Below are 12,633 nucleotides of genomic sequence, written 5' to 3'. Positions count from 1 at the left end.
TGGATGAGGTTCACCGAAAATACTTGTAGTGGTTTTAGTTCTAATTTGAACTAACGATAACATGTGTTTTGTAACTGAGGGAGTACTCGGTAGGTGTTACGAGGAATGGTTTAAAACATCACTCAACTTCATAAAGGCATCCATCGATCTAGTGAGTGCCTCGTTCACACTTGCTCTTTGCCTCACTGTTGTATGCTTCAATTCAACATGACCATGACCAACTGGGTGCTCATCTTAACCTAAACTCAGCATGGCCGAAAGCACACTCTTTAGTAAACTATGTCAGCTCTCTTGGATAATGAAAACCACTACCGTCATTTTTTCTCCTAGCATTTTGATTTTTTTTCAAAAGAAGCCCATTTCATTCTGGAAGGAGCCATAGTTTACAATTCTACCCGGCTAGTAAATGATCAACGTGGAAAAAATTGCGACTATATTCAAATAACAAACTTGGGCTATAGTTTTGCACAAGAGGGTACTATTACTGATGAATAATGAAGCCCATATAAATATTGAAAGCATAGAACAACCCAGAAAGGAACGACTAAAAAGGCACATGCTAAGCATAACGTACTGAAATTGTAGTTGCATAAGTAAATATGGTTTTGTTTAAATACCAGCTGGTATGAACTTTTTGTGAAAAACATGTAGCAAGCTTTAAATCTGCCAACAAAGATTACATTAATTGATATCTGAAAATTCTTTGGAACGATAACAAGGATAGTCACGTCTCTGTCTACCAGGTTTCAGTAACTTCAAACAGGTTGATCATGTTACAGTCTTGTATGCTCTCACTTGGACAAACACGCATCATCTTTTTTGTACGGAGGTCAATGCAAAAAATGCAAATTATTGTCAGAATTATTGTTATTTGTTGGCGAAAGATTTATAAGTAGTGTTATTTGTTTGCAGAAGGAAACGAAAGCACTACTTCTGGTAATCCTACTGCCAATATTTAAGTGTACTTTCACGTCCCATATATATGATATGGCATAGTTAATCATTGGTCAGGGAACCGGCCAACACTCCAGACTGATTAGCTCTAAACAACTGATGTTTGAAGAAACAAAGTAGCTGTTTAAGCACTCACCAGAGCCTTTGGTGCATTGAAATTTTCAATGGTCGTGCATTAGTACATGTTTGTACCATCCAAACTAAAGCTCCACCTTGTCTTTCACAACTGCTGCATCGCCACATACCTGGTGATTCCTGTAATTTTTTCCATCCACTTCATGCTGCCTAAGAAGAAACTCAATCAGATAAGTATAGAAAATCAATCACGCATCTCATGTTATGCCATGTTGCTTGGTGGCTTCCACCGCCATCACCAAGCTATCAAAAACACAAACCCAGGATGCTATCACAATCACATGCAAGACTCATTTGAATCCCATATAACTACATCTAAGAAGACCTTCCATGTGTACATCGTTGTTGTATTTACAGAAAAAAAATTTAATGCCACGTTGCTTGGTGGCTTCCACCGCCATCACCAAGCTATCAAAAACACAAACCCAGCATGCTATCACAATCACATGCAAGACTCATTTGTATCCCATATAACCACATCTAAGAAGACCTTCTATGTGTACATCGTTGTTGTATTTACAGAAAAAAAGAATATTCAGCACCATACAATATGTACTTATGTATTCTACCCTCAACAATCTTTACCTATGTCTTGTACCGATATCTTATACAAGGGTTGGATCATGAGTGAGTTAAGTAAAGAGAGGAAGGGATTTCGTCCATATGCAGGTAAACCAAATAGGCCCCAAAAAACTGAACCAAGTCAAGTAGCAAGAGAGGGTGGGATTTCATCCTACCACCTAGTCGGAGGAGGTCGAGCCGTCGCCGCTCAGTCGAGGAGGCCGCGCCGTTGGAGGTGAAAGGCGCTGAGCGCTGGATCTGTTGACTTCCGTCCAGGTCTGTCCACGCAGAGGGGATAACGCCGGTGTACCGGCTCGCGGTTCGCCGGCGGCACCACAACGGCGACTCAGCAGCAGCATAAACCGCCGGTGCCCCTACGGTAGCAAGCAGGCGTTGAGCTGCCACCAGCAGAAGGGCAGCGACACCGCCGCCAAGGATGTGGTGGTGGTGTTCGGTGTCCACGGCATGGGGGGCTGTAGTACGGAGGAGATCTGCACCGTAGCAAGGGGAACGAGATTTGGAGAGGAGATTTTTGCAGCGACATGGGGAGGAGAACGGAGTGGGAGAGGAGATTGGCGACGGTGGCTGCGGTTGGGAAGATGTACGGGTGCGGGGGAGATTGGGTGTGCGTGAGTTGGCTTCTGACGATTTGATCGTGGGGAAAAACGTGGGACGTCGACGGACAGGCCGTGTGACTGGGTTGCCTTGGGATGGTGGGCTTCAATTTTTGGGATGATGCAGGCATGGCCCATTGCGCGTGATGGTTGTCGTATGAAGGGAGGTGGGGATCGAACGAGGTCGAACCATCACGACGTTCGATCCCTCTTTAATAGTAGAGATAACATGATGATTAGTATTGATCATGTATCAACCCATATGTGCAAGAACAGAGCCGATGTGCATCATAAGTTCATAACGTTATACCCGCACTGGTAGCAGTCTAGCTACGCAACTTGTTTTTTTGGCGGAAAACCCACACAATATTAGTATATTGATAAAATAAAGAATCATTCTCCTCGCTTTAGTTTACTAATACTCGAATATCTCAATCACTGTAAAGTTCGATGTGAATGTTACTACGTCGAGGAATTTATTCAATGTTTGTTGCAAATTTGTTTTTTTAGCTAGGGAAGTCGCTAAAAAGTTTTTTTTATATATACCACGGATTTTGACGATTGGAGGCCGGCCTGCTTCAAGGCTCATGCTACTTTAATAAGCAGTTTTTTTTGCCCTCAAAAAAAATAAGCAGGTTTTTTTAGGGAAAATTGCTGGCCCCGATCGACGGTTAGTGCGTTCAGCCGCGTTGGGTCGGTCGACAAATACACGATCATGCGGGAGGACCCTAACCACCAAGAGATAGATCGATCCATCGATGGACAACGCACGCGTACGCCGCCGCCGCGACGGCGCCGAGATCGGGGACGACGCCGTCCGCGAGGTCCTGGCGCGGTTGCCGGGCCTGCGGGAACTCCTGCGCTGCGCGGCCACGTGCAAGCACTGGCGCCGCCTCGTCATCGACCGGGCCTTCCTCCGCCGCCTCGGCCTCTGGCCGGACACGGCGCGCCGCCCCTGCATCCTCGCCGGGGTCTTCTCCCAGATGTGCTACTCCCGCGACGACTCGAGGGACAAGGGCAGCCTCTACGCGCCTCCGCGGTTCATCAACCTCCAGGCCGGCCTTGACGACGTGCGTCATCCTCCTCGTACCTTCTACTCGTTCGTCACCATCGACGGCGACGACCGCGGGCTCTTCCATCTCGCGAGGCCACTGGCGGCGCGCCGCGGCTTCCTCCTCGCGCGGCTCCTGCAGCCGTATTCTCCCGGCAACCGCGACGACGGGCCCAACAAGCTCCACCTGGCTGTGTGCCGTCCTCTGCTCGACAGGAGCAGCGCGCATCTGCTCCCGCCGCCTCCCTTCAACATGGACGACTACTTGGACAACAATCTGATAGGCTGCGCGATCGTCACCGCCGCAGACCACGCCGCGGCCGCCGGCGATGCTAGTTTGCTTCCGGTGGACCACAAGCAGCAGCAGGATCAATCCGTGTTTCAAGTCTTATTGATGTACAAGGACAACAACGACGGCTTTGCGTACGCCTGCGCCTACTCCTCGGACGTGCCCGGTGGTGGTGGTTGGACTGCTCCGGTCAGGTCCTACCTGGCTTCCCGGTACACCAGGTGCGGCCCACGCGCCGGCCTAGTCACCCGCGGCATCGTGCACTGGTTGTTCATGCATTATCAAAACCATCAGATCTACGCCCTTAAGGTAAGCATGGACACGCTCCATGCAACTTTGACCGAGATACCGATAGAAGTGCACCCTACCATGCCACGACCGCCAATCCCATGCACCGTCGAAGGAAGGCTCTCGTTTGTTACCATACGAGAAGACGGCGTAGCAGATCTTTGGACCAAGCAAGAACAAGATGGCATAGTAGTCAAAGAAAAAGAACAAGATGACAACGCCTGGCAAAACTCCGAGCTGACGAACCTGGGGAGCGAGAGAATAAGCTCGATATTCTTTGCAGAGAGCAGAGGTGCTTTGCTCGTCGAACAACATGGTGGTGCCCTCTCTATTGTCGACCTCAAGAGCAAGGAGAAGTTGCCGATGCATCTAAAGGACGAAACAAGGGAGCATTCAAGGGGCACGTGTCGGTTTCTAGAGTCGTGCAGCAGTAGCTGCTGCCGTGGATACAGCCATGGATACAGAGGCACGACATGTCTACAAGCACCCCCGGTGCTGTACGAGATGGATTGGGTCTTTCCGTCGACCCTTGTCTCTCCTGAGGTGAGAGCCGAGAAACAAGAGTAACCAAGTGGGATACATTTAAGTGGTAACTTGTTAGCTAGTTTCAGAGTGGGTCGTTGTTTTGAAAGTATGTGTTAGTTTGCAGATTATTTTTGGTTTTAGTGGCAGCATATCGTTGTTGATTTTGAGTAATTTTGAAAGTAGTGGTCATTGATATCGTTGTTGGTTTTGTGGTACTAGAACAAGAAAACTACATTTAAGAGATTTGTTGATTCCTTGGACCGTCGGACGTGATGGTGAAATTCATATCTATTCTTCCGTTAGGCTCAATAAATAATACTCCACCCGCCCCATAATATAGAGCGTTTTTGACAAAAAAATACTTTTATATTATCGGACAGAGGGAGTAGATTTCTTCAGTTGCTGATAAGCTCGTATCTTTATGTATAATTAAGGTGATATTGCATCATTGTTAGAACTTAGAAATATGCACGATCTGCTTTGCCTCCTATACAATTTTTTTAACTACCAAATATGAGAAACGTGGTACATCTCCTGCAGTTGTTGCTTGCATGTTGACAGATGAGTATCTTATACTGTTTTGTATTTACTAATTGGAGGGACCAAATGAGGCTCCACGATAATCCTTGGAAACTAAGAAAATTGTGTGTCCGATCTCTTTATTAACTGTCATGAAAATTGCTCCACGTTAATCCTTGAAATTCACATATCTATTCCCTCAGTTTCTAAATATAAGATGTTTTGGTAGTTCAAATTAAATTACCAAACGTCATATATTTAGCAACGAAGGGAGTATTTTTTTTAGTGAATTATGTTGAATATGTCATGAAATTGGTCTGGTTTGCATGAAAACAGTCCAGTTTGTTCAGATTCCGTTTGAATTGTGTCCGGACGTTTGAGTTACACTATTGGAGGGCCGCCTCCCATACCAGTGTCCGTGAACATACTGTGTTTGTTTTAGGGGTCTGCATTGGAGATGCCCTAACAAGTTTACCTTCTATGGTCGTCTTTCTATATTTCTGTAAGGGAATAAGGATTAAGGAATTTACCTGCTGCTTATAGATTTCTAACACATGCTTCACCTGGGTGCAGCGAGTGTGAGTTCAATGCAGTTTACACACTTGGCACCTAGGTGCATCCCATACGGTACCAGGATAGAATCTGACGTGTAGATCTTCTCCTTAAAGCTCACGGAGATGAAAGGCAGCTTCAAACTTCCATTGTCCGTGTATGCCATGGTCGCTGCTCGTGATGCGGTGGACTACAACCGCAACCTCCTCTTCTTTTGCGATAGCAGCAACTCCCAAAAATTCACTCAAGACGTACCCTTGTTGATATGGTGAAGTTTTTGCACGCGGGATCCTTTTCTTCGCCTGCTCAGCCCCTCTCGTGCCATTATGTTCGAGGACCATGTTAACTATGAGGTCCAGCTTATGGCGAAAGGCAGCGTCAAGTCCCGGGACAGGCCGTTGATCACCGATACATACCGCCAAACTAAATGCCTTCTCGGTGTATCTACCATTTGCTTTGACAACTGCTTCTGCATGACCGAGTTACGCTTGGAGCAATTTCTAGGTTCGATGCAGGCCACCATCTTGGGTGTAGGTGTCGTCAAAGACAGTGGGGTTGTGGCCTTTTCGACGTGGCATTCGGGTTGCCTGCTTCCTGGTATCACGGGAACTTGTGGAGGACAGTGACGGTGAAATCGAGTAGGTTGCTACGCCTTCATCAGGGGAAATCTTGCTGCTTGAGTCAAACGATGGTGTCTGAACCATCCTTTCCTTCCTTGGTTATGCTTTATTGATTGGCAGGGGAGAATGGGCTTCTACTGCAATCAGTTTTGCCTGCCTTCAGAAGAAGACCACCTGAAGCAATAACACAATCTTTGTTAGAAAAGCCTGTGGTTGTACTGTGTCCTCTCTACTGCTGTTCATATTGGCAATATGTGTTGCACTCCACTTTCCCCTACATGATATGAATCTTCACGGTTCTCCTAGATGATAAGAATTTACACAGTTCTTCGCTCACACATGGTGGTGATGCGACGTAATAGTATGGGAAAAAGATTGTTTGCCTACATGCTAGAGAAACTTACGAGGGCTGGAATGGCAATGCTGAATGAACAAGGCACACATCCATAGCTGAAGAAAAAATAAATTGAAACTCAGTTAAAAAATTAAAACTGCATTACAGCAAACTGTAAACATAATCAGTTTTTTTTAAATGAGTAACAATGGCATGAATCCTGTTCAAAGATCTCTGGCCAAGAGCACAATGTAAAAACAAACTGTAAACTCTCTCTTTATCTGAAACAGAATTGAACTGATACTTGAACTGAAGTAATAGCACATAGCAAATTTCACCAGCCAGCTCGCCCAACTATCAAAGTCTAACACTTAAGTACCTAGCTAAAACCAAATTATGTTAGCATATGTTTTTTTCTCAGAAGCAATATAAAATACACTGAAGCATGATCAGAAGCAGACGGTGCTAGACGATTGAGCGTCTTTTCTGGCTGCCTCCTGACTGTGCCAAATGGACCTTGGAGCAAGGCTGGGAAGGTTTCATCGTGGTGACGGTATCCTTCTTGGGGGCAGCATGGGGACTGAAGCCAGGCGGACCAGCCCAACCTGCTGAAGAATGTTGCTGAGAACTGCCGGCGACATGGCTTGACACAGAAGAACAACCCTTCTCAGCAAATGAACTGGCCGATACAGATTCCTCCTGAGATGTTTGAGAAGCAGCATCACCTCCCTGCCCCTCCGCGTATGCCGATTCAGCACAATAGTACGGCCAGTACGACGATGTTGGTATTCCAACCGCCATCATCGAGGGGTCAGGCAATGTGAACTGGGAGTAGAGACGCGTCATGTAGCTGCCCATATCACTCGGATGGACACCGGCTATTCTAACCCCCAAGATGTGCCCCTCCAGCGGGCAACCGTTCATGTGAGTGAGAGCCACAGCAGCACCATAAGCATCAGCAAATTTGACAAATCCGAATCCCCTGCTCACACCAGTGTGCCAATCAATGACCACCTTTGCTTGAGTGATTTGGCCGCATGGCAGAAAGATTTCAATCAGCTTTTCGGTGGTAACATGGAGCGGGAGATGGCAGACATATAGGTTGGTCATGTCAATTTGCCTCTGCTCGTTTCCAGGCTCCGGTAGTGTTAGACAATCCCCGGGATTAGGAAGGCCTGCTACTCTCACAACCAGGGTACGTCCTCCAATTTGGTAACCATCCATATGATCAATTGCAGCAGTAGCACATGAAGGGTAGCTGTACCTAACCATGCCATACCCATGAAACAGCCTAGATTGCACAATTTGTCCAAAAGGTCGGAAAAGCTCGACCAACTGATCGCCGGTTACCGTTGGCGGGATGCTGCCAACATACACATTCGCCATATCAATTTCTTTCATGGGCTTGCCAGCTGGCTGTGATAAAGCTTGCTCTGCTGCATTGGTTTGACAAGAGTCTGATCCCCTGACAACTAGCCTCTTTCCACCAATCAGGTACCCATCCATGCGTTCGGCAGCCGTGATCGCTGACGCTACATCTGCATAGAACACTAGGCTATACTCCGGATTGATCACGACTTTGCTGATCCGACCGAAGGGCGCGAAAAGTTCAACCAGCTTATCTGCGTTCATGGTCTGTGGAAGGTTAGTGATGTACAGTCTAGATTTGTTGATTTCTGGAGAGGCAATTGGTGAGCCTTGTACAGTTGAACTGGATGCTGATGATGAAAGGCCTGCAACTCTGACAGTTAGTGTCTCCCCTTCAACCAGTGCTCCATTCATTAGTGCAATAGCCTCGGCAGCACATTGAGAATCAGCAAATTTGACGAAGCCATATCCTTTACCGGAATGAGCGCCTTCTTGGTCTGCCGCCACCCTCGCATGGGTGATCTTACCAAATGGCAAGAAAAGCTCAATCAGCTTATTTGTATCAATGGATGCAGGAATGTTGCAGACATATAGATTTGCCATGTCGATTTCCTTGATTGTTCTGGTATTGGTGTGTGATCCCACAGCTGAATTTGACAGTGTTGAAGAGATGTCAGACAACCGAACCTCTATCCTTTTACCCTCAACAAGAACTCCATTCAAATGGATGATGGCCTGAGCTGCATCACGAGAATCAGCATACTTCACATGACCATATCCTTTGCTTAAACCTGTGGTGTGATCTTTGGGTACCTTTATCTCAGTTACTTTCCCAAACGGCCGAAAATGGTTGAGTAGCTTTAGCGTGTCCATCGATAAGGGGAGGTGGCTGACAAACAAGTTACTCGCGTCCATTTCCTTAGAGGGCAGACTGCAAGTTTCTGACACAGATTGCTTGGATGGATTGGATACTGATGTTGGAGGCCCAGCTACTCTAACCTCTAATGCTTTCCCATCAACCAGGCGTCCATTCATGCGTTCAATAGCTGTTGTGGCACTACGAGGTTCAGCATACTTGACAAAGCCATATCCCTGGCTTACACCAGTGAAACGATCATCTGCCACTTTTGATCGGACAATTCGTCCGAAAGGTAGAAATAGCTCGATGAGCTTGTGAGAAGACACAGAAGCTGGGAGGTTACCCACATACAGGTTAGTGTCATCCACTTCTTTCAGCTTGCTACCATCCTTAAGCGAGGAGAGCATGTGTTCTTGCCTCTTACGCAAGTGGCTATCCTGGTCATCAAACTGAGCTTTCCTTTTCTCCAACTTGGCAGCACCAAAACATTCAGTACTGTATGTGTAACAAGATACATCAGTAGCAAACCTGACAGACAATTGTTTCTTCAACGGCTTCATTTCCATACCATCAACCACTGGTACCGCCTTGTGCTCATTGTTGCTGCCCTTTCTCAGTGCCCGCTTTAGGACCTCTCTCTTATTTTGTTCCTTCTGGAAAGTCTGCACGGTACTGGACTTCTTCTTCACAAATTCGTACTCATGAGCCACTTGATCATCACATGGCTCCACTTCATAGAGCTGCTTCCTGTATGAATCAGTGAGAGGCTCCGGATAATACGAGTCCTGCACGTCACTGTCTTCTTCCTCATAACAGAGTTCTGAAACAAAAGGTTCCTCGTAACTGGCATCCTCGTCTTCAAGTGGAGCCACAACATCGCAAGGTTCCTCACCACTAACCTCTTCCTCTTCTGCCAAAGGATCTTCACAAGAATCCACAGCCTGTGTTTCTGGCTCACTATCATTGTCGTCGTCATCATCATCATCATCATCATCATAGAATTCACGTTCAAATGGCTCTTCTTCTTCAGTGCCTTCTTCATATTCAGCAGAGACAGCACTCATGCCATCCTCCTGTAGCTGGTCAGCCAGGTCACTTTTGCGTCCCATTCTTGTGACAGCAACTGTTTCACAGAGGAGAAGATTATTTAGCAAAGAAATACAGGATATGGCATCAGTTCTTAACACAAGTATTGAATGAACAGAAAATGTATAGCACAAGTATCGAATGATCAGCACACATATAGCACCAGGACCTTGTAAAAAAGATGAGAAATGTACTCCTAGTAGAGACCTTGAAATCTCATGTAAGCTGCACGACATGTTGTGTACACTCTTAATCCGCATTTGAGTCACACAATGTGTTGCATACCTTACACTAGTAAGTAATCACTGGACCCGTATCAAGTTGCAATGTTGATAGCCACAGAAACCAAAAGGAACTTGCATAATCAATCGGTGTGGCCGTGCGCGTCAAGAGATGCAGAGCCCAGGAGAGCTGCCCCGTCCACTATCCAAAAACTACCTACACAGTTGGCACTCACGTGCGTATACCACAGATGCAAAGAGATTGCAAAAATGTGGAGCACCCACTTCTTCCAGTGATGGCCTTGTTTAATTTGGTACTACTGCAACTATGAAATGGCATCAGTTCTTAACACGGGTAGCGAATGAGCAGCAAACATAAAGCACCGGCGCCTCGTAAAAAAATGGAGAAATGTGCTCCCAGTAGAGACTTCGAATTCTAGCGAGTGTAAGTTGCACAAAGTGTTGTCTACACTCTTAATATTCACTGCTAATAATAAGCTGCACTGCACAATGTGCTAATTCTAGCTAGTGTAAGCTGCACTGCACAATGTGCTGTATACACTAATAATAATAAGCAATGACTTGACCCATACCAAGTTGCACAATTTGATGTCGCAAAACCAAAAGGAACAATCGGTATGACTGCAGAAACGCAAGTAGTCTCCCTGTGGTTTTAAGTGATATCAGAAGGTGCTATCTGCACCATATATAGCTGTACACAATCTGCAGCAGAGCAGAGGGGATGTGGTGCAGATCAAGAGCTACATCCTACTGATCAAAAGCCAAATCCTAGATACTAGTAGTACTAATTATTTACCTCAACGCATCAAATCTGCAGTTTTTTGTAACACTAGTAAGAACGATCCAAGGCCAGATGGGCTCCACATTCCAGCATTTCCGTAGCAACCGTCCTACTTACTGCTAGTCACTACATGTATGTCTGTACTTTCTTCAGACGATGGTGGTTTTCGTCCACGCTACAAACCCAGCAAGCAAAATCGCAGCACTTTGATTCAGCAAAAATAGCAGTAACCGAGACCCCCCCTGTTTGGCCGAACCTCCCCCGCCCAAAATCGGAAGCTTGGGCCGAAACAGGGCCGCGTACGGGGCGCGGCCGAAAACCCTCGTGCCTGCCTGCACCGCTAGCCGGAAGGGGAAGCGGACGAGGATCGGCCGCAGATACAAAGAAAGAACACACCCAGGTTCTTCCGGGGAAGAAGCATTCGTCGGAGGGGGTAAAGAGGGAGAAGTACCTGTACCTTTCTTTGCCGCCGGAGACGGCGACGGAGCCTGCGGATGGAGTGGCCTGGCGGCGTGGTCGAGGCAGGGGAGGGTTTCCGTCGGCAATGCGGCCGCGGAGGCGGAGGGTGAGGGGGGACGTGGGACGGATGGACGGAGCGAGCCCGCGGAAGGGGGGGTGGTGGTGTGACGGCGGTGGGTGCGGCGTGCGAAGAATGGCAGAGCAGAGCAGAGCAGAGGGCTGGAAAGAAAGGGGCAAGAAGGCTGTTCGTTGCGGCAGAGGGAGAGGGAAGAATGGGGAAATCGCGGGAAGCTCCCTGGCAGAGGGAGGGGTGGGGGAGCGGGTAATTTGTGGGTGCGCCGGGGGTGCTGCAGGGAAAAGGCACGGGAGATTTTTGTTCATCCGTCTTTCGTGCATCGCTCAACCACACCAAGAAAAAGAACTACGAGATCACTCACTCCTTTCGCGTGCATTTGTGTTTGTCCCATTTGTGAGTGTGTGAGGGGCAAAAAGTTACATGTGTGACTCCCACGTGGCATCATACCTTCTTATTTCTTTTTCTTGCGGACCCCATCTATACCTAATAATAGCTAGCAAAAATGTCCGTGTGTTGCAACGGGAGAAAAGAAAACCCTTTGCTCCTAGCTCAATAAACACAACTCATCACCCCTCCAAAGTTCCATGTCCTTTAGTTGAAATTATACTCCTTCCCATCCTCATCAATAGTGGCCACTGTGTCCACCTGAATGCAATGCGTTCGAACGTGACCAATTCGAACACGGTGATCTCAGCCTCTAGATGACACATCTGCAATTGAGACACGCCGGCGCAAGGGAGTGTTCATACTTTGAGAACTAATTCCGTGGAGTTGGCCATGAGGGACACTCTTCGTGAGCTAAACCCTACACCTGGTCCATATATCATCCATTATAATCCCACACGCTTATAAATTGTATTTTTTTTCAACACGCATGAACATTCTTCTAATACATGTATGTGAACACTTGCTAAATCATATTGACTTAAAAATGCATGTTAATTTTTAAATTATGAACAATTTTTAAACACACAAAGAAGTGTGAACACTGAGCCCTTGTGCCGGGTAGAAAATAAGGCAATATGTGTGTCCTAGGAAAGCCCTATCAAAAGGTAGGGTAACATGCTCAACATATTCAACAAATGCAAATAATCAACTAAAGTGGGAGGTTATTGCTCCTCCACGGGGAGTGGAGATACTGCCCCATCTTCAAGTTTAGATAAGAAAAATGGTTCCAATAATGGCTTGCCAAATGCCCAAATCCATATAGCACTACATCACATGTAGAAAGAAGGGGCATAACTAAGACTAGCCACAATGGAGAGTAATATACACTAGTAACATACGCATATCCCTAGACTATGTTACTACCTTCATAGT

The 12,633-nt window shown here is 46.8% G+C and overlaps 1 protein-coding gene across 1 annotated transcript; it reads right to left on the bottom strand.

The window, feature by feature from the left end:
• Positions 1–6,585: 6,585 nt before the first annotated feature.
• LOC109763336 (uncharacterized) lies at positions 6,586–11,443 on the bottom strand. The gene is made up of 2 exons (XM_020322171.3): positions 11,236–11,443; positions 6,586–9,792 (listed from the first exon to the last, which is right to left on the bottom strand). The coding sequence occupies exon 2, from the start codon at positions 9,776–9,778 to the stop codon at positions 6,908–6,910; it is 2,871 nt and encodes a 956-aa protein (XP_020177760.2). The 5' UTR covers positions 9,779–9,792; positions 11,236–11,443; the 3' UTR covers positions 6,586–6,907.
• Positions 11,444–12,633: the final 1,190 nt, after the last annotated feature.

This window comes from Aegilops tauschii, chromosome 2, assembly GCF_002575655.3.
Source record: "Aegilops tauschii subsp. strangulata cultivar AL8/78 chromosome 2, Aet v6.0, whole genome shotgun sequence".
NCBI classification, from domain to species: Eukaryota; Viridiplantae; Streptophyta; class Magnoliopsida; order Poales; family Poaceae; genus Aegilops; species Aegilops tauschii.
The sequence above is the reverse complement of the archived record's forward strand: the minus strand, read 5'-3'. Positions and strand labels throughout refer to the sequence as shown.